Below are 24,257 nucleotides of genomic sequence, written 5' to 3'. Positions count from 1 at the left end.
CGAAAGCCGCTGAGAGGTCAAGGAGAACCAGGATGGACGCATGGCCTCCATCTCTGGCTCTCCAGAGATCATCGGTCAATGCGACCAAAGTGGTTTCTGTGCTGTAACCGGGCCTGAAGCCGGACTGGAAGGGGTCAAGATAGTTAGCTTCCTCCAAGGTACGCTGAAGCTGGAAGGCCACCACCTTCTCAACAACCTTCCCCACAAAGGGGAGGTTGGAGACTGGACGGTAGTTATTAAGAACTGCTGGATCCAAAGACGGTTTCTTCAGGAGGGGCTTCACCACCGCCGCCTTAAGCGTGGTGGGGAAGTACCCCTCCCGAAGAGAGGCGGTAACAACTGCCTGGATCCAGCCTTGTGTCACCTCACTGCTGTTGGCAACCAGCCAGGAGGGACACGGGTCCAGTATACAGGTGGAGGCACTCACAGCTCGCATAGCCTTGTCCACATCCCCGGAGGCAACATCCTGAAACTCAACCCAGAGATGGTCTGCCAGATCATTCCCTTGTGTCTCGGCTGGATCTGCAGGAGTGGAGTCCATGTCCGATCGAAACCGAGCAACTTTGTCCGCCAAGAACTGAACATACTCCTCAGCCTTACCCTGTAGGGGGTTCCCCGTCTCCCTCCTATTTAGGAGGGAGCGGCTTATCCTAAACAGGGCGGCTGGGCGGGACTTGGCGGACGCTACCAAGGAGGCAATGTGTGATCTTTTGGCTGTTCTTAACGCCCGAATGTACTCCTTGGTGCATGCTGTCAACAGTGCTCGGTTCGACTCGGACCTATCGGACCTCCACAGGTGCTCTAGGCGTCTCCTCCGGCGCTTTATCTCGCGGAGCTCCTCGGTGAACCAAGGAGGCCTCCGCGAGCCGCTGACCCGGAGGGGCCGTAGTGGCGCAATCCGGTCCAGAGACCCTGATGCTGCCGAGTGCCAGGCCGCAGCAAGAGTCTCCGCCGAACTGTGGGCGAGAGCATCTGGAATAACCCCAAGCTCCGTCTGGAACCTAACAGGGTCCATAAGTCGCCTGGGGCGGAACCACCTGGTCGGTTCCTCCTCCCTACGGTGGGGGTTTGGCCTCTGGAAGTCTAGCCTCAGTAGGCACTGGTCTGACCACGACAGGGGAATGGTCTCATTTCCCCTCAGACCAAGATCATAACTCCACTGCTCCGAGAGGAATACGAGGTCGAGTGTGTGTCCCGCTGAGTGGGTAGGGCCTCGGATTACCTGGGTCAAGCCCATGGCTGTCATGGAAGCCATGAACTCCTGCGCTCCATCAGAGTGTTCACCGAGCGAAGGCAAATTGAAGTCCCCCAGAACCATTAGCCTAGGGAACTCAATTGCTAGCTCGGCTACTGACTCGAGGAGCGAGGGGAGGGCTGCTGCAACGCAGTTGGGAGGCAGGTATGTTAGCAGCAAGCCCACTTGACCCTTGAGGTCCAACTTCACTAGTAGGGACTCACACCCAGCAAGCTCTGGAGCAGGGATCCTACGAGGTGCTAAAGACTCCCGGACTACAATAGCCACACCGCCACCCCTTCCCTGGGCTCTCGGCTGATGAAGCACCTGAAATCCGTCTGGGCACATCTCTACGAGGGGGACTCCTCCCTCCGTGCCCAGCCATGTCTCAGTAATACATGCCAGGTCTGCCCCCTCGTCTAAAATCAAGTCCCGGACGAGGGGAGCCTTGTGAACAACAGACCTGGCATTTAGCTACAGCAGCCTGAGACCAGGGTCCTGATTGCTCGCGCCATCTGACCTTGGAGTGGGACTCATAGGGCCGGAAGGAGGGATCTCTGTGGTGTAGCGAACCCTCCTTCCCCGGTAATGGCCAGCCCTAAAGTCCCCGCCATATCTGCCTCTCCCTGTTAAGACCGCAATGCTCCGACCCTCTCCCATGGACATAGTCCCCCCGACCACCCCGGTGACCCCCGCAAACCCCGGCAGGCCCTCCAAATCAATCATACCCAAGCTCTCACACAAGCAGTCCTCACGAAGTAATTAAAAACACAAATTACAATGATAATAATAATAAAAGTGAGGTCATTCACACCATCCCAGACAATCCCATGCACTCAACATACCAATTTAAAAATTAAAAATTGAAAAATTAAAAATTGCGCAAGTTGGCAAGTCCGTGCTAAGTTTGTGGTAGTCCAAGGTGTCTTCCACCCTCTCCTAGGGGGGGAGGGGGGGAGAGGTACTCCACTCCTCTCCCTTCCTATGGCAATTAATTGGCAAGGTGGTTAAAAGCCCAGTTCCAATCCACTGAAGGTATATAGAGGGGGGAAGATGGTGCCTCCCTCCCTCTGGCAAGATTGAGAAGTCCCAGGAGTCTAGATGGTTTAGGGGCCTGCCAAAGATGTTGGGTCCGGACTGCCAAACGTGTAGTAAAAGGCAGAGTCTGAGTGGCTGCAGTAGTGACACTGGGGCAGAGAGAGGTAACACTGATTGAACAGGTGTAGTTCGTTCATACATATGAAAATCCGAGGGCTGCAGTTGCAGTAGTGGCCACTCGGGGGAGTCCAAGCTGCCAGCACGTTGCCTCTCCGGAGTGATGGCGTCTGATGCAAGATGATCCAGTGAATAGCAATAGCGTTGGCTAACGCGATACTCCTGAAGCAGTAGCAGCAGCGGATGGCACTGGTCACAACAGGAGGCCCGTCGTTGGGTTCCTTGAGTCCCAGTCCAAGCAGAAAGATGATCAGGCGACGTGGGGCCCCGCAGGGACAGCGGCAAGAGAGAAAGAGAACACCGCGCCAGGAGGGAAGGGGGGGAGTCAACAGGGCTATGGTGGGGGCAAGAAGCCAGTCCCCCAGTCCCGATAGACATCTCTCCTGGGCTCCCCACCCCCTCTTCGGGGCACAAACTAACGTCTCGGTACTGCTCAGTCAAAGGAAAGGTCCAGCACTTCCCAGAGCAACGGGGCCGAAACCGCCACCTCTCGCGCAAAGCTGTCTCCGCCACCACCGCCAGCCAGCTGTACAAATAGGTCGATGAAAGAGACGAGGGAGGCAACGCCGTCCAGGAGCCGCTCAAATGCAGCCCCCTCCTCAAATGGTTACCTCCCTGAAGAGCCCGAACGTCCGTGTCCTGCAGGAACCCCTCTGTTTCCATGTCCGGGGTCCTGGTCATCCGAACTATTCCCTTATTGTCTTTCGGTAGCCGGAGCGGTAAGGCTCGGCAGCCATTCCCATTCTCACGCATGCGCAAAAAAAAAGGAATTTTTCGCCTTCTAAAAGTTAATAAAGAGTTAAAAGGCAAAGAAGTTCAGATGGAAAAGAGACACTAATTCTCCCGCCTCCTGATTTGGAAGCAGCCAATCGTGTCTTCTTGAGCACGCTTACGTTGGGCGGGACATGCTTCAGAGGAGAGAGGAGTGGGCGAGAAGGAGGAGGCTGCCTCTTTGCTGCAGACCTGGGCGCTTGGCGGCTCCCGCAATGCAAAGTGCCCCACCATCCCCGATGCTGCCGCCCGCTGCCCCGGCCTGCTTCTCCAGGCTCCGCTGCTGGAAGTCCCGGATCGCCTCTGGGGGAAGGCTGGGTGAGAAGTGGAGCGAAGCTTCTCTGCGGCCTCCCGGCACTGCCCAGAGGCTCTTGCAGGAGCACGTGTCAGCGGCCGGCGGCCTGAAGCGGCCCCGGCTGTGAGACAAGGGAGCACTTAAAGCAGCCGCCGCCGCCACCACCACCACCCCTCCTTCACCCGGCTCTGGGCAGTGCCGGGAAGCCGCAGAGAAGCTTCGCTCCGTTTTTCACTCAGCCTTCCCCCAGAGGCGATCCGGGACTTCCAGCGGCGGAGCTTGGAGAAGCAGCGGACGCAGGCTGGGACAGCGGGGGGGCAGCGGGGCACTTTGCATCACGGGAGCCACCAAGCGCCTTTGCTGCAGACCCGGGCGCTTGGCTGCTCCCGCAATGCAAATTCCCCCCCCCCCGCCGAGGCCGACCGCTGCCGTGCTGAGCCTCACCAGGTATCAACCTCACCGCACGTCACTGAGCCACAGGGTCTCCTTCTGGGGAGCCTCCAGCGATCACCCGCCCTGGTCCTGAGGCCTGCTCCCTCTTTGCTCTACTCCTGGCCTGGGGTGCTCAATGCTGAGGATGATGGGTCCTGAAAAGGTGGTTGCTCCTGGAACCCTCCTGCCCACCCTGCCTTCTCCCTATGCTTGGGCCTGTCTAGGTTCTGCTCAGCTGGGTCAGGAAAGGTCACATCATAGTGGAGACCAAGCCCACTTTCCTCCACCTTCCTTGCCAATTCCAGCCTGATAGCAACTTTGTGGCCCGTGTAGTCCAAAGCTGCTCTCAACTTTGGAGAGGAGTAACCAAATAATTCCAATTATTTGTCTTTCTCCATGGAGAAGCAGCATGGTATAATGGTTAAGGCACTGGGCTGGGTGCAGGGAAACCCAGGTTCTGCTCCTGCTTAGGCAGGGAAGCCAGCTGGGTGACCTCAAGCCAGTCGCCCTCCGCCCCCACTTCCATTTAGCCTTAGAAAAGTCCTCCTTGGGTGAACATTGAGAGCTGTGCCAGGTCAGTACAAAGGCAAGCAGACCCACAACCACACAACTCGAAAAACATGACTGGAAGTTACATACAGAGTTGGATGTTTCAAGGCATTTGAAGGCAAAAGGGGGTTGATGCCAACAGATACAGGCAGCCCTCAATTTACAACAGTTAATTTAGTGACCATTCAAAGTTACAACATCACTGAAAAAGTGACCATTTTTCACACAACCGCTGCAGCATCCTTCTGATTCTGCGTTCAGAATTTCAATGCTTGGTCACTGGCATGTCCTTATTATTTGGTAAGCTCCCCATTAGGAGAACGAATGTGTGCAGAGAAGCGTAGTGAGAGTGGTGTGGAAGAACGGATAAACCAGCATACGGAGACATTGAATAGTAAAACAGATAGTATTTTACTTCTCTGGAAAATTGAGGTATGCAGAGTCCAATTCATACATGGTTAACACAGTCAGCCATCAACGTTCCCAGTTAAGGGGTGATCCATCAAACACAGTCCAGTATCATATAATCACTTCAGCACACAAAGTCGCTAACAGTAGCAAAACTCACAGTAATTCACGCTGAGCAATACACGACATCTACAAGCAGTATCTACCGATCAGCATCTAACAAACAGAGAGCTAACAGTCATTCTGACTCCATCTTATGGCCGCTTGAGGTAACAGCAACCAATCACATTTACATCAGTACTCAAAGAAACAGTACTACTATCATGGCTTATATATCGCTAACCCAACTGTTAGCTTACATTCCTAACATTCTCCCCTTTGGATAGGCAATATATATATAACCTTACAGTCTGAGTCCGTATTCATCACAACATTTAAGTTTCATTGGGCTTTGGTAAAATGATCTGCAATGTTATCTTCAGCCATACAATACTTCAGCCATACAATACTAATGTAATCAGTCAGTTTACTACTAACACTTTGTCTTACATTTAGATATCTTAAGTCAGTGTGCTTTGTCCTTGTCTTTAAAGCAAGATTGGATGCCATCTGAATCGCTGCTTGGTTGTCTTCATATACAACAATAGGCTCTTGTACATTAATCCCCATATCCTGTATGAGTTGTTTGTAATAAACCAAATCCGTACATAACAAAAGACAAACATGAGAATTCAGCCTCCATTGTTGATAAACTTAAATATTTTTGACGAATAGACTGCCATCCAATTAATGCTTTTCCTAAAAATATAGCAATACCTGATGTGGATTTACGTGTAGACACGTCTGTAGCAAAACTCACAGTAATTCACGCTGTGCAATACACGACATCTACAAGCAGTATCCACCAATCAGCATCTAACAAACAGAGAGCTAACAGTCATTCTGGCTCCATCTTATGGCCGCTTGAGGTAACAGCAACCAATCACATTTACATCAGTACTTAAAGAAACAGTACTACTATCATGGCTTATATATTGCTAACCCAACTGTTAGCTTACATTCCTAACAGTTATGATGGTTGCTGTATTCCGGGATCATGTGATCCCTTTTGTGATCTTCTGACAAGCAAACTCAATGGGGAAGCCAGATTCACTTAACAACCATGTTACTAATTTAACAACTGCACTGATTCACTTAACAAGTATTAATAATTAAAAGTCATTAAATGGGGCAAAATTCATTTAACAACTGTTTCACTTAGCAACAAAAAAATTCTGTGCAGTTATAGTCGTAGGTTGATGACTGCCTGTACTTTTCACTCAGCTGCTGCCTCCTGCCATGGGCTTCCACCCACTAAATGGCTGCAGCGGTGGAATAGGCACTCAGAGGTGGGGAATGGGAATGTTGGAGTTTTGATGACCTTCCAACTGACAAAACAGAAGAATCGGTTTAATAGACTGGTTAAATTAACTCACTTTCACAGCAGGCCAAGCTTGGTCAGCGTTAACCTAGGTTGAATTTTTAAAGGTTTTTTTAGTTTAATTTTTTAGGTTTTTAAAAGTAATCTTAGGGGACGCAGTGGCTCAGTGGCTAAGATGCTGAGCTTGTCAATCAGAAAGGTTGGCAGTTCGGTGGTTCAAATCCCTAACACCACATAAAGGAGTGAGCTTCCGTTACTTGTCCCAGCTTCTGCCAAACTAGCAGTTTGAAAGCATGTAAAAATGTAAATAAAAAAATAGGAACCACTTTTTGTGGGAAGGGAACAGCGTTCCGTGCGCCTTTGGTGTTTAGTCATGCCAGTCACATGACCACAGAGATGTCTTCGGACAGCGCTGGCTCTTCATCTTTGAAACGGAGATGAGCATCACCCCCTAGAGCTGGGAACGACTAGCACATATACAGGTGAAACTTGAAAAATTAGAATATCATGCAAAAGTTCATTTATTTCAGTAATGCAACTTATCACAATTATGACAAATCACGGCTTGAACTACAATATCTTGCTTTGCATGTAATGAGTCTATCTCATATATTAGTTTCACCTTTTAAGTTGCATTACTGAAATAAAGGAAATTTTGCACGATATTGTAATTTTTTGAGTTTCACCTGTATGCAAGGGGAACCTTTACCTCTACTTTAAGTAATTTTTTAGTTTAGTGTATCACATGAACCCAGAAAAACAGGTAGGCATAACAGCTGGATTAGCTGTGCTATTGACTAAAAACATGATTTAAACTGGGGCGAGCCTGGATGCCGTGAAGAGACGACGTGCGATCTCAAAGCTCTGAGATCGCACTCGATACTTTTATTGCTGGGGGGGTTCTAACGGACCTAAATCATCCCGAAGAGATGGTGAACAGGAAGATTACATCTTGCTGATCTCGGGGATATCGCAAAATCTCCGAGAAAAGCAGGTTTAAAGTCTTCTGCTAGCAGTAAAAATCCCAATCCTTCAAGACTGACAAAGTCAGGGCAATATGGAGAAGTGTTGTGTTAAGCTGGTGAGAAACTTTTATTGTTTAAAAAAAACGGACGCCTAAAAATTTTAAAACTAACTCTAATCAAAGAATAGAAGACCTTAGCGGCGATTTTGATTTTTGTAATGGTTCTGGACAGTGGTTATCTTACTTTTAAAATGTTATTTACATGGATTGATTCTAAGTAAACCTTTTCAAATGGACGGACTACTTTAACATTTCTTCTGACTCTCTTTAAGCTATAAATTGACTGTTTACACCCTGACACTTTTATTGCTTGGCTGTTCTGGCTTAACATCTGATAAGATTGTACAGCTATTCCTTTGTACTTTGCTTTCGCTGCCGAGTGTTTTTAGTCTTGCTGAGCTTTCAAGAAAAAATACAACTGTGTGTAAACATGGCGTCTCTTCAAGCCTCTCTCCAAGCAATACTTTCAGCTTTGAAGGGGGTGTTTGATACAAAGAATTGAAAAAAAATTGGATTATCTGGTGTATTTGGCAACAAATTGTGATGAAAAAACTGAGGATGTTTATCAAATACAAAATACAAAATAAGATGGAAATTCAAAAAATTGAAATGGATGGATATAAAGAGTTTGAGCTTGTTGATATTTGTTGCAATTGGTTTATTTCTGAGGGAGGAAAGAATGGAATATTTGAAGAGGAATTAAATGGAGAGAAAATTTATTTCAAAGGACAGGACATAGAAGGAGAAAAAAGCATTAAAGAACTTATGGTCTATGAAATACTATTTGCAAAATATTTGATAACACTGCTGAGAAGTAAAGACAAGCTGATAAAGGAAACAAAAGGTGGACGTCAACATTATATGAGAGATACTATAAACAAGAAGGTGCAAAGATCATTTCGTACAAACTTGTTTAAAAAGATGTTTGGAGAATTGGATCCACAAATGGCAGTAGATATAAGATTGTTTTGTTATTGGAGAGATACAGGTTGATAGATAGAAGAGTATAATTCAAATAGCTAAACCCAGTGGTAATAGGTATAGTTAAATAAAAATTGATAATGATAGTAATGTATACAATGTTGAGCTGTTATGATAAGTAATAATTGGATATGAGAAGGGAAGGTTAAAAATATTTTTGGACTATATATAAAGATTATTAATAACAATAATAATTATAATTAAAAAACAAAATTAAATACAGTTAAGTTTTAACTAATAGGGGGATGTTATGATATAGGATATAGTTAAATAAAGAAAGGATAATGATAATAAATTATATACATGGAGGATTGGAAAATTTTGGTATTAAATATTATGGATGTTTAGCTAAAACAGGATATGAGGATTTAATGTTAATGGAGGATTTTACAAATAAGTAAATGAAATGCCATTATGTGGTTATGTATTGAATTAATTTAATTTAATTTAATTTATTAGATTTATAGGCCGCCCAATCCTGGAGGACTCCGGGCGGCTTACACAGAACATGAAAGAAGACAAACAAAATAAAAATCTTAGTATATTTAAGGATGAAGGATGTTTAAATAACTATAGTCAAATAAAGTGGAGGTATGATGATGTCAATATAGTAAATATTTGAGTTAAGATACTTGAATTAATATGAATTATATTTGATGACGATGGAAGAGATGCACAAAAGCCTTTTGTAACCAGCTGATACACTTTCTACAATATGTAAAGAAGGAGGAGTTGTAAAATAAATAAATAAAAAAATTTTATAATAAAAACATGATTTAAACTGATGGCTGGAGAGGAATTCATTTTAAGGAGAGCAGAGACCTCCAAATGCTTCAGTAAAACCATAATTTGTATTGCTGCTTTCCCATTTCTTGTGGGAAGGGGATGAAAGTGACAAGCACACCACTCCTGTGTCATGCACATGGCTCAATGTCCTTGGCAGCGGAAGAGCCCACATTGGCTACTGCTGCCACATCTATTGGGCTCCATCCCGCCCTGGACAAAGGCATGCAGATCACAACCACACAACTCAGAAAAACAGCCACATGACCTGAAGTTACATGCAGAATTGGATGCCAAGCCCCCAAACCCCTCACATCCCCAGCCACGAGAGCATCTGCAGCCATAGCCTACCTAAGGGCTACCGACTAGGTGGGTCGGGCAAAGGCCTGGCCTGATTGGTCACGGGGCCACTTATTCCATCAGCCAATCAGATGCCTGAGGTTTCCGTTGGTGCCGCCCACTTGCGGCTGGTCCTCGCGATGGTGCTGGAGTTGTACCTGGACCTGCTTTCTCAGCCTTGCAGGGCAGTCTACATCTTTGCCAAAAAGAACAACATCCCTTTCATGATGAAGCCTGTTGAGATGCTGAAAGGTGGAGTGGGGTGAAGTTCCCCTACAACCCCCCTTTCTCCCTTCCCTTTCCTTCCCCCCATTCTTCTCAAAGCTCCCTGCCTCAGGGTCCCCTTGAGGCTCCCCACCACCTCCAGGAAGTTTCAGAGGTGACCAGCAGCGCCTGAGGGATGTCTGGAGGCATCTCCCCATTTGGTGGAAACAGCTATGTGCCTTGACACTGCTGGGGATGCAACATTCTGTCCTCCCCATGGAGCAGACTCCAGCTACCCCATCCACCCTGTCTGAGGTACTGGAGGGGCAGACAAGCAGCCTGGAAGTTCTCCAAGATCTTGGAGCCATTGGGGGTTTTCCCATCCTGATGCTTTCTCTTGAGCACAGATATCACGGTGGAGGCCAAAGAGAAAGCGCTTCCCCCAACAACTTTGGAAAGCCTGAAGGCTTTGGGGAAGGAAACAGGGGGAGTGGTGAGCTGTTAGTTTTGTGGATTGCGCCCAGCTAAGGAGGGGAGGAGAGGGTGGGTGGAAAGCCTGTTTTGCATTGGATTCTGAAGTTTTCTTTTTGGCTGACGTAACTTATCAATGTTAGGGCAACACTTCACTGAAGAATTTAACAAGGTGAACATCCTAAGAAAAGTGCCTGTCCTGAAGGATGGAGATTTCATCCTAGAAGAGAGGTGAGGACTCCTGATGAGGAGGGGGGAAAGCAGCCACACCTGCTTGGACCAACTGAAAGGTCCCCAGGAGAACAAACAGCATTATTGGCTTGGTGGAAAAGCAGCTGGATTTGTGCCCTCCGGCTGGAATAAAAAGTTCCTTCCAGTTGCAACTGGGCTGGTGACAGTGGCACCCGCGGCTTGAAAGCCAGAAGTGTAAGAGGGCCCCTCCAATTTGGGGCCTCCTGGACACCCGGCCAAAGGGCCAGTTCCCACAAGCTCTCTGCAATGCTGACTGGGTTCCAGCCAACCAAAAGCTAGACCAAGGCCAAAGGGATGAAATCCTGGTCTGCTTCTGCCAATTCCAAGAAAGGGCTGCTCAAATGCATGGGGTGGGTGTGTGTGTGCACGTGGTCAGCTCTTGAAGAAGAAAGCCTGGCCTTCCCTCCAGTGAAGCCACAGCTCAGAGATCTGGGCTGAGAATGGGTTTTCTGACCTAGACTTCCTGATACAGTAAAACACACACAATTAAGTCCAAAAACCCTCTTGGTTGGCAGAATGGCTGACCTTTGGAGCAGAAGGTTGTCTGGACAGAGAGATGATTGGATCCTGCCCACAGCAGTAGGTTTGGCTTAATGATCTCTTAAGTGCCTCAAAGCAAGCAGTCTTTTTCTTGCCTTGGCTCTTTGTCTTCTGCTCACCAGCACAGCCATCCTTCTCTACCTGACCCGGAAATACAACACTCCCAGCTACTGGTACCCGCCCGATATGAAAAAGCGAGCCCGTGTGGACGAGTACCTGGCCTGGCAGATCAGCACCATTCGGGCGGGTACATCCAAAATCCTCTGGCTCAAGGTGAGACCAGACCTCCTGTTCACTGGCGGTGCAGCCCCCTCCCCCCCACTGGCCCTGCAGAGCCTCCAATGTCCCAGGAGGAGTAGAAGGGGAGGCCTGGTTCAGGGGGGGGGGGGCACTTGGGGATGCTGCTTTTCCTACCAAATCCACTGCAGGGGTGTTAAGAGTCAGAGACTGGGGGGGGGGTGTGCATCCCCACATAGAAGACAGGGAGCCACAGAGTGGCAGTGGAGAAGCAACCTAAGCTTGGAGAGTTGCATGTGCCCCAGCCAGTTCGGCAATGGCTGGCAACTCACAGATATAATGAAGCCCATGCGAAGGACACCCTTGGCAATCAGATCATTTGGGGGTGTTACGTATCCCCCCAAAACATACACTCATGGAGACGTGTCAGTGAGAGGACCGAGGCAGCAGGGGACCATCTCCTGTTTACTCCTCCTGGCAGCAACTCCTCAGATCTTCTGGCACTCTCCTCAGAACAAGGGAGACAGCAGCAAAGGAACCAAACAGCCAACCTGGCAAGAGCCTCCACAGGACCAGCCCTTGGGGCCCCCCAGGGAGCCCCAGTCCCAGCCCAGGTCTCCACACCCTCCCTTGGCACCTGCCTGGGAGAAGCTCATCTCCTCTCCCTCTCTTCTGCATGTCTCTGTGGGGCAGGTGGTGATCCCGCTCTTTGTAGGCCATCAAGTGTCCCCAGAGAAGCTCTATGAAGCAATGGAGGAACTGAATCTCGCCATCCAGAAGCTGGAGGACAAGTTCCTGCAGGACAAGCCATTCCTCATTGGCCCAGAGATCTCCCTGGCCGACCTGGTGGCCATCGTGGAGCTGATGCAAGTAAGCCCCCCCCCCCAACAGCCGACCCCTGCAAGGAGACCCGGAGTCTTCCAAAGCAGACCTCTGCCATCTGCTGTGCCTCCTCTAGCCCTTGGGAGCTGGCTGCGACATCCTTGTGGGTCGCCCCAAACTCCAGGAGTGGCGCAAAAGGGTGGAGCTGACGTTGGGGAAGGACCTCTTCATGGAAGCCCACAACCGGATCCTGAACCCCCAGGAATTGAAGAGCATCATCATTGATCCACCCCTGAAAGCACAGATGAAACCCCTGCTCTTGAAGATGCTGAAATAAACATGGAAATTTATCAATGGAGCTTTCCCCCTCCCTGTTCCAGCTCTTCTTGCATCCTCTGCCCACCACCCCCAGCCAGCCCTGGTTTCAGGTTTGGCTTCCAATGATCCTTGCTCCAAGCCCCTTTCCTTATTGCCTGGCTCACCTCAACCAGGGGAGGCACTGGAATAATTCTGGTTGGCATAAGCATATTACCATCTTCATGGGGGTGGGGGGTGGGCTACTGAGCAACTCTCCCCATTCCCAGCTACCCTGTGCAAGCCCAGATTGTGAATGAAGGCTGCAACACAGGTTCAGAAGGAATCAAGTACTTTTGCCAACCATGGATACATGTTAGAACTGCAGATTATTCATCTTCAATTGTCTATTGTCCACAATTCTTTAGGAAATACATATTGTGGAAGCATAATAGAATAAAATCCAGTAAGGAATAAGATAAAATAATTGTCAATAATATTAAATATATCACATGTGGAACAAGTAGCTCCCAAGTTCTAATTCCAAAAGTTTTTCTTAACACTTGGGAATGGAAGCCTCAACCGGCCTAGGAAGTCTCTCAGCAAGAGCCCCCACCAGCAGGCAAGAAACTCCTATATCTCATGGGATGGGGGAACATCTGGAGGGTGCAGAGACCCTAAGACCAAGGCAGCTTTCAAGGGTTAGAGCTGTCCCGGGAATGAACTGGTTTGATCTTCCGTGTGATCAGATTGGCCAGATCTCTGCTGAGCTGGTTTAGACAAACAGAGTTCTGTGGGCGTGGCTTGGTGGGCATGGGAGGGGAAGGTTACTACAAAATCCCCATTCCCTCCAGATCAGCTGGGACTCGGAGGCAGAGAATAGATGGGGGCGGGGCCAGTCACAGATAGTGTTTGCCGGTTCTCTGAACTACTCAAAATTTCCGCTATCGGTTCTCCAGAGCTGGTCAGAACCTGCTGAATGCCACCTCTGGAACAGACACTTTCTATCATGTGGCAGCGATCCAAAGAGGGATTAACATGGAAGTGGCCCCTCAGCCCAGCAAGGCCCTTGAGGAACTATGTGGGAGCAGACGCAAAGCAATCTGGCCTGTTTCAAAACATGCCAAATGATGCACCTAAACCTTTAGGGCACTACACAAGCTCCCAGAGTTTGGTGTAACCTTGATTCCTGGCAAACATTAATGTTGCAATTTCTGAAAAATGGTGGCATGGTTGTTAGCCAATCTACAGCAGGAAACAAATGAAAATTACAAATGCAACCCCCACTCTCATTTGTGGCCTTAGAAACCATCAAACAATCCCTGCCCATCAACCTCACCCCACAGTGCAGCTTCTCCCACTTTCCATTATCCCCCCCCCCCCCCAGTGCATTCACCCAAGCTATTAACCCTCCTGTTCTGCTGTGATAGGACAAGGTAGGCAAGAAGTATACAGGTGAAGGTACAGGGGGAGGATCTTCACAGGCTGTAGGTGTGGTGAAGCTGATGAGAACAACACAAGTGTTTTTTCAACAACTTTGCCCACAGCTCAAACTTGCTCTAGGCTGGGATTCCACGTGAATCTCTGCCTCAGTTGTTCACTCTGGAAGGTAGAGAGCTGAAGCAATCTTATCACAAATTGAGTCTGAACAGGGGAGACACACAGAGCATGAACAAGTTCAGTACTTTGGTTTATTTTTAATTTAGCAGTAAAGGTCTGCATGATGCTCTGCTTGAAGTTCTTATCAATCAAATATGAAGTTGCTGGTCCTCAGGAAAAAAAATATTTCTTGCCTTTAAACTACCTCTACGAAAGAGACACGGGAAGGCTTCAATGATTAAGCAGGAATCCAAATATGACTGATATAAAATTATTATAAAGATCAAGCTAAAAAGATCAATGGCTTCTGCAATTAGAAGATCTAACTAAGCATTATTTTTAGAGCACCCAAGTGGGACCCAAGAGACATTGTTGACTTAATTTCAAAGTCCTTTCTCAAAGGTTCTTGAACAAACTTAGGAGTCACGGGGTAAAAGGAAAAATACTTTGGTGAATAAATAACTATAAAACCAGCAATTAATGACAGAAGAAAATCTTGCAGGGGACCAAAATGGAGCTGCAAAGTGCCATAACAAAGTATGCAAACAATATTCTGTATTTCACATGCTGTTACAATCCTGCTTAGGATTCTTCCACGGAGATCAGATGTTTCCAGGCTGAGGAATGAGAGACATTATTTTTGATGGCTGCTGGATAAGAATACAAGAGTGGACAGTACAGGTACTACTCGACACCGTAATTGTTCCAAGTTATGACAGCTCCTCCCCAAAAGCTACTTAGGACCCCATTTCGAATATATGGCCCCTGCAGAGCAACTGCAGTCATATGCTCTGATGACATTGCAGGGATGCTGCAGGAACCCCATCCCTGCCTATCTGCCCCCCCCCCCCCCTTTGCCTCATATGGTCCCTACAGGCCTTGCGCTGCTTTCCTCCCAGCCTCTGGCTCAGGGTGGCTCTGGGTGCAGGTAATCAGTCCCAGTTTATCTCTCCTACTGAAACTGGCAAAGAAGCCACCAAAGAAGCAGCAGGGCCCTCTTTACATTCTCTTACAACAGTGGTTCTCAACCTTCCTAATGCTGCGACCCTTTAATACAGTTCCTCATGTTGTGGGGACCCCAACCATAAAATTGTTTTCGTTGTTACTCTATAACTGTAATTTTACTACTCTCCCTCCCAAAGATGGTCCAGCTATTCCATCTCTCAGCCTGGGGGGTGAAATTATACGCCCCTCAGAGAGGGCTGGCAATTTGGGAGTCCTCCTGGATCCGCAGCTGACTCTAGAACATCATCTGTCGGCTGTGACCAGGGGGACCTTTGCCCAGGTTCGCCTGGTGCACTAACTGCAGCCCTACCTGGACCGGGAGGCCCTTTGGATAGTCACTCATGCCCTCGTCACCTCAAGACTGGATTACTGTAACGCGCTCTACATGGGGCAGCCCTTGAAGAGTGTTCGAAGACTTCAGCTTGTCCAGAATGCAGCCGCGCGAGTGATTGTGGGTGCACCTCGGTACACCCACATTACACCTATCCTCTGCGAGCTGCACTGGCTGCCTATTGGTCTCCGGACACACTTCAAGGTGCTAGTCGTTACTTTTAAAGCCCTACATGGTATTCAGGGATGGGTTTCTCGCCCCGTTCCAACCGGTTTGGTTGGAATGGGGCCGGCGGCGTCCTCGTGCACGGCGCACGCATGCGTACTAGCGTCTGTGCAATGCTCCAGCTGCTCCTGGAGGATCGCGCAGGCGCTGTATGCATCCTGCGCATGCGTGGAAGCGCAGAATTCGTCAAAACCGGGTAAGGAGCACGGGCGGGGGGATGGGCCCTTCGCCGTTCCCGGAAGTTACTTACTTCCGGGTTCGCCGACCAACCTGTTCGCAGGGACCGCCGCGAACTGGTTGAAACCCACCCCTGATGGTATTGGACCTGGGTACTTGAGAGACCGCCTCCTGCCAGTTACCTCCCAAAGACCTATTAGATCCCACAGATTAGGCCTCCTCCGAATTCCATCTGCCGGCCAATGTCGGCTGGTGACTCCTCGGGGGAGGAACGATCTCCCCGTGGAGATCCGGACCCTTACTACCCTTCCGGCCTTCCGCAAAGCGGTTAAGACCTGGCTGTTCCAGTAGGCCTGGGGCTGTTGAACTATCCAGCCCCATCCAAGATTATGGCTGTTGTAGAATTTTAAATTGTTGTTTTTATTTTATTTTTTGTATCCCCTCCCTTTTTTACTGTGAGCCGCCCTGAGTCTCTCGGGAATAGGGTGGCATACAAACTCAATAAATTAAATTGAATTGAATTGACTATTATGAATCATAATGTAAATATCTGATATGCAGGATGCATTTTGTTATAAACTGAACATAATTAAAGCAGTGATTAATCACAAAAACAATATGTAATTATATATTGTGAAATATTTATTTCTAATTACAAATAAATGAAATTTTGTCTGGGAAGTTTAAGAGCAAGCTCCCTGCTCTAAGTGGAAAAAGTGTCTTTCTTTTAAAAAGAAACAAAGAAAAGAAAAAACAAAACAGCCACCAAGTCTTCCTTTCTTTCTCTCGCTTTCTGTGTCTCTCTCTGTGTGGCTTTGTCTCTCTCCTCCCTCCCTCTCTGTCTCTGTAATTCTCTCTCTGTATCTGTCTCTCTCCCCTCCCTTCCTGTCTCTAATTCTCTCTCTGTATCTCTGTCTCTCTCCTCCCTCCCCATCTCTGTCTGTGTGTCTGTCTCTACCTCCCTTCCTCTCTCTGTGCCTCTGTCTGTCTCTCTCTCTCTCTCTCACACACACACACACGCACGCACACAGTGGTCACCTCGCCTCCTGTTCTTTGGCTGCTGCACAAGCCCATGTGGCGTGCACTGCCCTCTTCTCTCTTGACAGTTGCCTCATTTCCAATGGAGGGGGTGGGGAATGCATGCGTTTTCTTCCCACTGCATGGATTTCCCACCCCTTATTGGTCCCGTTGTTGCTGGAGCCGCTTTTGCTGAATCTGGTGCGGTGGCGGGATTTTTGCTATCACTGAGAGCTTCGCTGGCAGCCACTTCTTGCCATTGCCACCACGCCGAATTCAGCAAAAGCGGTTCCAGCAGCAACAAGACATGCTTGGGGAAGGGAGAGCTGGAATTGACTGACTGGGATTGTGTTTCTGCCGCTGCTGTGAAAATGTCTGTATTCCAGTCACAGGGGGAAGGAAAGAACCTCCCTCCCCCTCCAGAGAGCCCATGCCGAAAGACAGGAGGGGACGGGCTGGTTTGAATGCGGGCCAGCGGGCAGTTTGCTGCCAACACCTCCTTCGTTCATTCGGGCAGGCAGAGAAAGGAAGGAGGCTTGTGAAAAGGAACCTCTGCCACCAAGGGCGAAGGGAAGCACCTTCGCCCTCGACTATTGTATGCCTCCATTCTCCACCCACCCAAACTAGCAAAGGTGAACCACTAAACCACCCGCACGCCCACATTCAAACCAAAGAGGGAGCAACCCACCCCTGGTCTGTCTGTCTCTCTCACTTAATCACTCACTCTTAAAAGTACCTGGCAGCACCCTTGGAGGGCTTCGAAGAGCTTCAAAGAGCTTTGGAGGGCAACTTCTGCAGAAGCCTGGGCGCGCGACAAGTTACCCCCATTACAAAGTCTCTGAGGCTGTAATTGTACGGGGTGTGCATGCATACCTATGTCTTCCACGGTGTGGAGCAGTGGTGACCCTCTGCGCGGCCAGCGATGACTCCGGAGGCCATTCGTGGGGGATTTCGAGGAACGCAAGGGGGATTCTAAAGTTTAGAGTTCCAATGGTCTTAGCGACCCCTGTGAAAAGGTCAGTCAACCCCCAAAGGGGTCGCGTCCCACATGTTGAGAACTGCTGTCTTACAGGGAGAGAACTGTGGCTATAGATTTCAAGGTATAGATTAAAGGGATTTGCTAAAACCCATAATAAATAAAATGGATTTGTTAAAGAGGATTCACACAGACACACAGTCTCTTGCTGAGGGGTGGGGGTTTGGACTAGATGACCTACAAGGTCCCTTACAATTCTGTTAATCTGTTGAAGGGATACATGCACACACACACAGAGTCTGCTCTGCTCTTCCTTCCTTGGTGTAAACCTGAAGAGGCCAGAGAAGAAGAGCCTACGGGGAGCTCAGAAGCCGAGGCCTGCTGGAGAGGGCAAGGCTGAGGGGAAGGGGCTGTGCGGGAGACCCTGTGCCCCTCCTCAGGCTCCCGATCACACCTCTGGGAGTGAACCGGCTCTCTCTGGGGCTGGAGCAAGGCTGTGGGACCAAGGGGCGCAAAGGCTGTTTCCACCTCTCAGGAATCCCTGCCTTCTTTGCACACACACCCCGGCCGTCACCTGACGAAGCGGGCCCAATGGCTTGCAACGGGCGTCTCAGCCTGCCCAGAAGTCTATGGAAGCCGAAACGCCGGTTACGATGAGGCGAGTTCAAGGCCAGGCACAGCCCCGACTGCGCTTCCTTCTCCCATGAAAGCCGGCTGGGCCCGCGACTCCTTCCACTCTCACATCAGCCACGGCCGGAGGCTCCCCGGGGAAAGGCGGGGAGAATCAGGGAGACTCGCGGACCCCCGCCCGCCCACCGGGCTCCTTCCTTTCCCAAGCTGGAAGGCGCCCAGGGAGAGCCCGGCGCCTCCGCGCTCCTGGGCCATAACCGATGCGGCGCCTCTGCTCTCCCCGGGCCAAGGGCCGGCGTGGCTGGGTGCCCTCCCCGCTCCCTACGCCCTCGGCCCCGAGGAAGAGGCGGAGGCGGTGGGTGCAGCGCTTTATTGTGTGGGGGAGATCTCCTCTCACAGGAAGGTCATCACTGTCCCCTTCTTGCCCACCTGCCAGGGCTCCAGAGGGTGGAAGCGGATCAGGATCCTGCGGGAGGAGCGCAAAGTCAGAGACCCTCGGCCGACTACCGCCCGCCCGCCCGCACACACACCCCACCCCGCCCGGCTCACCTGTCGGCGCCCAGACCCAGCTCGCCGGCCAGGAACTCGGTGAAGCGCGCGCTGTGCGTCCGGTTCTGCTCGGCCGAGCCCACCGCGCCCACCGCCCAGACCGAGAGCAGCGCGCCCGGCGCCGTCGAGCCGCCCATGGAGAGCGCCAGGTCTCCCTTCACCGTCGCCACCACTCGCTGCGGGGAAGCGGGCGGGTCAGCCGGGGACGGAGGGGACCGCCGCCCCTCGCCCCCTCCGATCCCAGGCCCCCCCCCGACCCCGCGCACCTCCTCTGGCTTGCCCAGGATGGCGGCGGCGGCGGCGCCCAACCGGCCGGGCAGGTCACGGGGCAGCTGCGCCGCCGGCACGTTGGTCTCCAGCTCTAGGAAGGGCATCTTGTGCGGCGCTCCGCAGGCGGGAGCCTGGCCGCCCCGCCAGCCCCGCCTCCCGCGGCGGGAGGGGCGTTGGCGCGGGAGGCCCCTGAGTCGCTCCGCCTTTCCTCTTTATAGTAAACCATGCCGAGCCTTTGGGGCGTCTGCCCTGCGGCCCCTTTAAACAAAAGAAGAGCTTATATTTCGCGCTTTTATGGACAACGTTAATTAAAATAAACGCCCCGAGTCGCGTTTCCGAGGCCCTCCGATCTCGCCCGAAGATGCCGCCCGTGGTGTGGCCGCGCCCCTCGCAGGGCGCTTGGGTAGTCGGCAGCCAATAGGCGTCCGTCTTGCTGCCCAGTGGCGCGGCGGCGGCGGCTGGGATCTCGGCTTCGGCCAGCATGGTCCGTGTCTCGCGGGGGCGGAGGGGGGGGGGCGGGGGCTCCCGGGGGGACTCCGCGGCTGAGCGTTGCTCTCTCCGCAGATCCGGATCGCCGCGCTCAACGCCAGCTCGGCCGTGGAGGACGACCCCGAGGGAACCCTCAAGAGCCACAAGTCGCAGACCAAGGAGGCGCAGGTGACTCGTCCGGAGGGCCTCCCCCGCTCGCGGCCTTGTGTGGTTCGCGAGGCTCCCCCGCTCCCCGTCCTCGGAGGCGCCCAGCCGGGGTAGCTGGTTCTGAGAGACGCGGAAGTCAGTGGGCCGCTAACCTCCATTTGGGTGGCGGATTCTTCCTAGCAGCCCCTTCTCTGGCCTCGCTGGCGGCGGGTCTGAGGGCTCAAGGAAACCGTGCTGGTTAAAGGCCCAAAACGTCTGCTGAGCTCCGTCGGCCTGATAAACAACAATTACGTTGTATTGGGTTTTTTTCATGTTTGCCACCTATGAAATAGGTAGATGATAGTCTCTGAGCCACCAAATGAGGCCTCCAAGTACTGCTCCGGTTATTGATTATCTTCACTTGATTATTTGTTACTCTAATCAGAGGCTAGATGGGGGCAGAAGGGAGTGTGGAACAATGTTTTCCAGAATGGGAGGAGGGAATGGTCACACGTGGGTTTTATCACAGCCTGATTGGTCCAAGGCTGAGAGGAAATCTATAAATACCGCTGCCTGTCCATTGCTGGCCCAGATTCTCTCTCAGCCTGGTCCAAGCTGTAGAGTAGTTTGATAGGTTTCTATTTGTTTTCTCCTTTTGGGTGAGTTCTATTCAATCTGATTCCTATTTGGCTAATTGGGCACTTTAAATCCTTTTAAATTCTAAATTGATCTGCTGCGGCCCCAAGGGACAGATCTCTGCCTCCGGCGGCTGGGGGAGAGCCCAGTGGGGCACTAGTCGTGTCCCCCCCCCCCGTGCGGGGGTGCGAGCGCTTCATTCAAACTGCCTTGAAGCGGCTGTTTTTGCAGCAGGAAAGTTAAAGTGAAACTTTGAAGCCTCGAGGCTCCAGCGAGCAGATCGCTCCGGAGGGGCCTCGCTGCAGGCTTCTTTTGTTTGTGTTGCCGGGGAGACAGAGCAGGGGGAGGAGAGCTGCTCTCCCTGCTCATTTTAAAGTAACGCCGGCTAGAAAAGCCTGGCTGGGCTGCTGGTGATTATTTCCAGCCCTTTTCTCCCGCGCACGGAGTTCTGGCGGCCATTTTGGAGGCTGCCACGTGCGTGAGGCCTGGCCCTTATCGACGGGCCTAGTGCGGCCTAGTGAGAGGCCTTGAGCCTAGGTCTCCCCACAGGCTTCAGGCCCTGGTCTCAGGTGGGACTTTGGAGGCCGATTCCTGCTCCTTTCGTCGGACACGTGAGTGGGGCATGGACGAGGGAGCGGAGATTCCCCAGGGGCAGGGGGCAGGCCCTACTGGGAGTGAGGAGGCCTTGGATCAGGAGGTGGGGGGGAGGGCTCCCCCTCAGAGACCCCTTTCTTCAAGGCGCCCCTCCAGTTCTGTCTCTAGGGATGAGGCAGCTCGCCATAGGGCGCTGGAAAGGACCTGCCAGGGCTGAAAGGCAGGCCCAGTCCTCCAAGTCTTTATCTGGGGACAGATCCAGGTCCCCTGTTAGGCCCATTTCAGAAAGGTCTCTACTTAGAGGTTTTAGCCCGGCTTCTTCATGCAGCTCCCCTGGTAGGTTGCGGGCCTTCTCCAGGAGGGGGCGTTCTCCATCCCCCATAGATGATCCTCTGGAGGGCACGTCCAGAGGCCCCTCTTCCCCCCAAAGGTTGGCCCCTCAGGGCCCTGCTTCTACTTATGGGGATGTGGAGGATCTGGATAATCTCCCTGAAGGGATTAAGAGGCTTATTTCTGCAGCCATCACCACTGTTCCCTCTAAGGTGCGCGCGTGCGCGGCCGCGCACATGGAAAGAAATCCCCGCGCAGAAGTTTCTAACTGCCGCGCAGAGATTTCTACCAAAGCAAACGTGGGGAAGTCCTTTGCAGGCAGCTAGAACAGGCCGCCCGCAAAGGACCTCCCCAGACTTGTTTTGATGAGCCGCCAGTCCTCTTGCTTCTTCTCCTTCACCAGCAAAGCTCCCGCTGGCTTCCCGGCCCATGGCTTTGGCGTTTCTCCCTCCACGCGGAGCCCCTGAGCTGGCTCCCGCGTTATCCCTCCCCCTTCCTCCTCTGCCGTGCTTTTGAGGCCGCGGGAGCTAGTAGGAAAGCGGCGGAGGGCTCGGCCGCTTTCCTACTAGCTCCCGCGGCCTCAAAAGCACGGCAGAGGAGGAAGGGGGAGGGATAACGCGGGAGCCAGCTCAGGGGCTCCGCGTGGAGGGAGAAACGCCAAAGCCATGGGCCGGGAAGCCAGCGGGAGCTTTGCTGGTGAAGGAGAAGAAACAAGAGGACTGGCGGCTTTGAAATGCAACCCCTGCCTTGGTCCCGCCGGCCGCGGATTTGATTCGGCGTAAGTGGGGGCCGAACACATGCTGAGCCGACTTTGCGCAGTGAGGCGGAGTAATTCAACCCCCCCCCCAAATAACGTGTGTGTGTGTGTGTGTGTGTGAGAGAGAGAGAGAGAGAGAGAGAGAGAGCGAGCGAGAGAGAGAATTGGATCAAAATTGGTGGCCAAAGGAGTGGAGGGAGGGAGGGAAGGAAGGAAGGAAGCCCTCCCCCTGTGAAAAAAACTGAAGATGGAGCAGTGAATGAATAAACCATAAAAGCAACAAACAGTTAATGTGTAAGTAAGCTGAGGAGGAAGTTCTCAACTAAGGAAGAAATATTAGAAAGAAATATAAAAAGCTCAATATGCCAAAACACTTATTTTAGTCTTCATTTAATTACTTGTATTGTAGTCTGATGTAACATCTTTTTAAAGTTAACGTTAGAAAAGATAGGGTACAAAACTTAAATAATAAAAAAATGTACATTCATTTTGAAAAATAAATGCAATACTTGATTAATTTCATATCTTTATTTAAAATAGTTTTGGCATGGCATATGATTTTATTGACTCAGTTGGAAATGATGTGGATGTTGTATCTGACTCTGAGGTATATATATTCTTAAGTAACATAACATATAGCATATTGTCCAAACTTGCTAGACTATTTAATTGATCTTACTACTTTAAAGGGGGAGAGTTTCATGATAAATTATTTTATTACATTTATGTTGCATTTATATATTATATTTATTACATTTATATTTCACATTATATATTTGTATTGTTATTTTAGTGTTTATTGTCAATTTTGATAGATATTATATTGATATATCAATACTGATTTTACTCATACTAAATAACAATTACTGCTATTATTTATCAGCATCAAATATTTACAGTTTTTAATATTGAGTTAGTCGTATTTTAGAATAATAGGATTATCTTTTAATAGGATAATTGGCAAAATCTAATTCACACGTGATGGGTTGCATTCCAAAGAATATGAGAGGACAGGTTGCCTGCAAAATGCCAGGACCCAGGACCCTGTTGGTGCCATGTCTCTCTCTAGCCAATCTAACAATGTAAAAGCTGAGCAGAGAGCCTTTTTTTTTTTTCAGGGTGAGCGGAAAAGTATAGTGTTTGAGTGGCACTTTTCATGCCTGGCATTCATCGGGTTCAAACCTCGCTCGCAATTGGCGCTTGACGCTTGGAATGTTGCGCAAATGTCCAGCAGACGCGACAGCAGTTCAAACTGTGGCTCTCTTAGGTGCTCAGGCATGAAACTGTGCCGCTCACACACTCTACTTTTCCGCTCACACTGAAAAAAAATTAGAGGGAACATTGGCCATCACTCGGGGTATTGCCCAGCGGGACAAAGGCTCTCTTTACTCTAGGCATGGGGGGCTGAACAGGGCTCAGAGACTTCCTTCCTGGGGGGGGGAGTTACCCCAGGAGGTGGGATTCTCAGATGATGAGAATACCACTGTTTCGGAGGAACCTTCTTCTAAGGTCCTATTTATGCCCACCTTGTTTAAAGTTCTCTTGGATAAGGCGAGGCACACCACCAAGGTCGGAACTGGGGATCCTTCTGTGCCCCCCCCAAGGGATCCCGACATGGTCATGTTCTCTGCCACGGCCACCAACAAGGAAGAGATCCCTGCCCCTCCCTTGTTCCTAGAGGTTCTGACCAACCAGTGGGCTAAACCTTCTAATTTCTCTTCTCCAGGCAGTACCGACCGTCGGCATTATAACATGGAGCAAACCTTTGCTCAGGCCATTCAGCTCCCGAGGGTTGACATCCCTGTGGCCGCATTGGTGTCCTCCTCCCTGGTGGAAGCCGGAGGATAAGCGCGCAGAGCTTACTTTGCGGAAGAACTTCAACGCCACAGCGTGGGCCATTAAGGCGGCGGCTTCAGCTTCGTACTTTAATCGTGCCACGGTCATGTGGCTCAAGAAGCTGCAGGCACTCATTCCCATACAGGAAGACCGGATCCATCAGGATCTGGTCAAGATTCTGGCAGCGTGTCAGTTCTCAGCTGACGCGACCTTGGATACGGTCAAGTTTGCTTCTAGCGCCCTGGCCACCTCGGTCACCTCCCGTAGGCTCCTATGGTTGCGCCATTGGCAAATGGATAACAAAGCGAAATGGGATTTGGCGGCTGCCCCCTTCAAAGGGCCCGATCTCTTTGGGGAGGCCCTTACTCGCATCCTCGTGGAGAATAAGGATAAGAAGAAGGTCCTCCCCTCCACGGTTAAGAAGGCCGAGAACAAGTCA

General features: G+C 50.6%; 3 protein-coding genes across 8 annotated transcripts in view; 2 read left to right on the top strand and 1 right to left on the bottom strand.

Moving 5' to 3' along the window:
* Positions 1-9,277: 9,277 nt before the first annotated feature.
* LOC116516396 (glutathione S-transferase theta-1-like) lies at positions 9,278-13,124 on the top strand. The gene is made up of 4 exons (XM_032228839.1): positions 9,278-9,703; positions 10,270-10,357; positions 11,041-12,025; positions 12,114-13,124. Exons 1-4 carry the CDS (start codon positions 9,544-9,546, stop codon positions 12,312-12,314), a joined length of 1,434 nt encoding a protein of 477 aa, XP_032084730.1. The 5' UTR covers positions 9,278-9,543; the 3' UTR covers positions 12,315-13,124.
* Positions 13,125-18,586: 5,462 nt separating this feature from the next.
* Positions 18,587-19,210, bottom strand: DDT (D-dopachrome tautomerase). The gene is made up of 3 exons (XM_032229944.1): positions 19,047-19,210; positions 18,781-18,956; positions 18,587-18,697 (listed from the first exon to the last, which is right to left on the bottom strand). The coding sequence occupies exons 1-3, from the start codon at positions 19,152-19,154 to the stop codon at positions 18,625-18,627; spliced, it is 357 nt and encodes a 118-aa protein (XP_032085835.1). The 5' UTR covers positions 19,155-19,210; the 3' UTR covers positions 18,587-18,624.
* An 88-nt stretch (positions 19,211-19,298) lies between these two features.
* CABIN1 (calcineurin binding protein 1) overlaps positions 19,299-24,257 on the top strand; it is a 157,961-nt gene continuing 153,002 nt past the window's right edge. For all 6 annotated transcript variants that reach the window (XM_032229942.1, XM_032229939.1, XM_032229937.1 and 3 more), the window contains exons 1-2: positions 19,299-19,534; positions 19,615-19,707. In XM_032229942.1, coding sequence (XP_032085833.1) covers positions 19,532-19,534; positions 19,615-19,707 — 96 coding nt within the window. In that variant the 5' untranslated portion in view covers positions 19,299-19,531. The remainder of the gene's footprint in view (positions 19,535-19,614; positions 19,708-24,257) is intronic.

The sequence above is a fragment of the Thamnophis elegans genome, chromosome 13 (assembly GCF_009769535.1).
Source record: "Thamnophis elegans isolate rThaEle1 chromosome 13, rThaEle1.pri, whole genome shotgun sequence".
NCBI classification, from domain to species: domain Eukaryota; kingdom Metazoa; phylum Chordata; class Lepidosauria; order Squamata; family Colubridae; genus Thamnophis; species Thamnophis elegans.
This window is presented reverse-complemented; position numbering and strand designations above follow the sequence as displayed.

Excerpts from the sequence above, each read along its gene's own strand:
- LOC116516396 (XM_032228839.1), top strand. The coding sequence starts at position 9,544 with ATGCCTGAGGTTTCCGTTGGTGCCGCCCACTTGCGGCTGGTCCTCGCG. Across the intron at positions 9,704-10,269 it reads GCCTGTTGAGATGCTGAAAG|GGCAACACTTCACTGAAGAA; the intron begins GTGGAGTGGGGT and ends TATCAATGTTAG. Across the intron at positions 12,026-12,113 it reads CCATCGTGGAGCTGATGCAA|CCCTTGGGAGCTGGCTGCGA; the intron begins GTAAGCCCCCCC and ends TGCCTCCTCTAG.
- DDT (XM_032229944.1), bottom strand. The coding sequence starts at position 19,154 with ATGCCCTTCCTAGAGCTGGAGACCAACGTGCCGGCGGCGCAGCTGCCC. Across the intron at positions 18,957-19,046 it reads TCCTGGGCAAGCCAGAGGAG|CGAGTGGTGGCGACGGTGAA; the intron begins GTGCGCGGGGTC and ends GCTTCCCCGCAG. Across the intron at positions 18,698-18,780 it reads CTGGGTCTGGGCGCCGACAG|GATCCTGATCCGCTTCCACC; the intron begins GTGAGCCGGGCG and ends CTCCTCCCGCAG.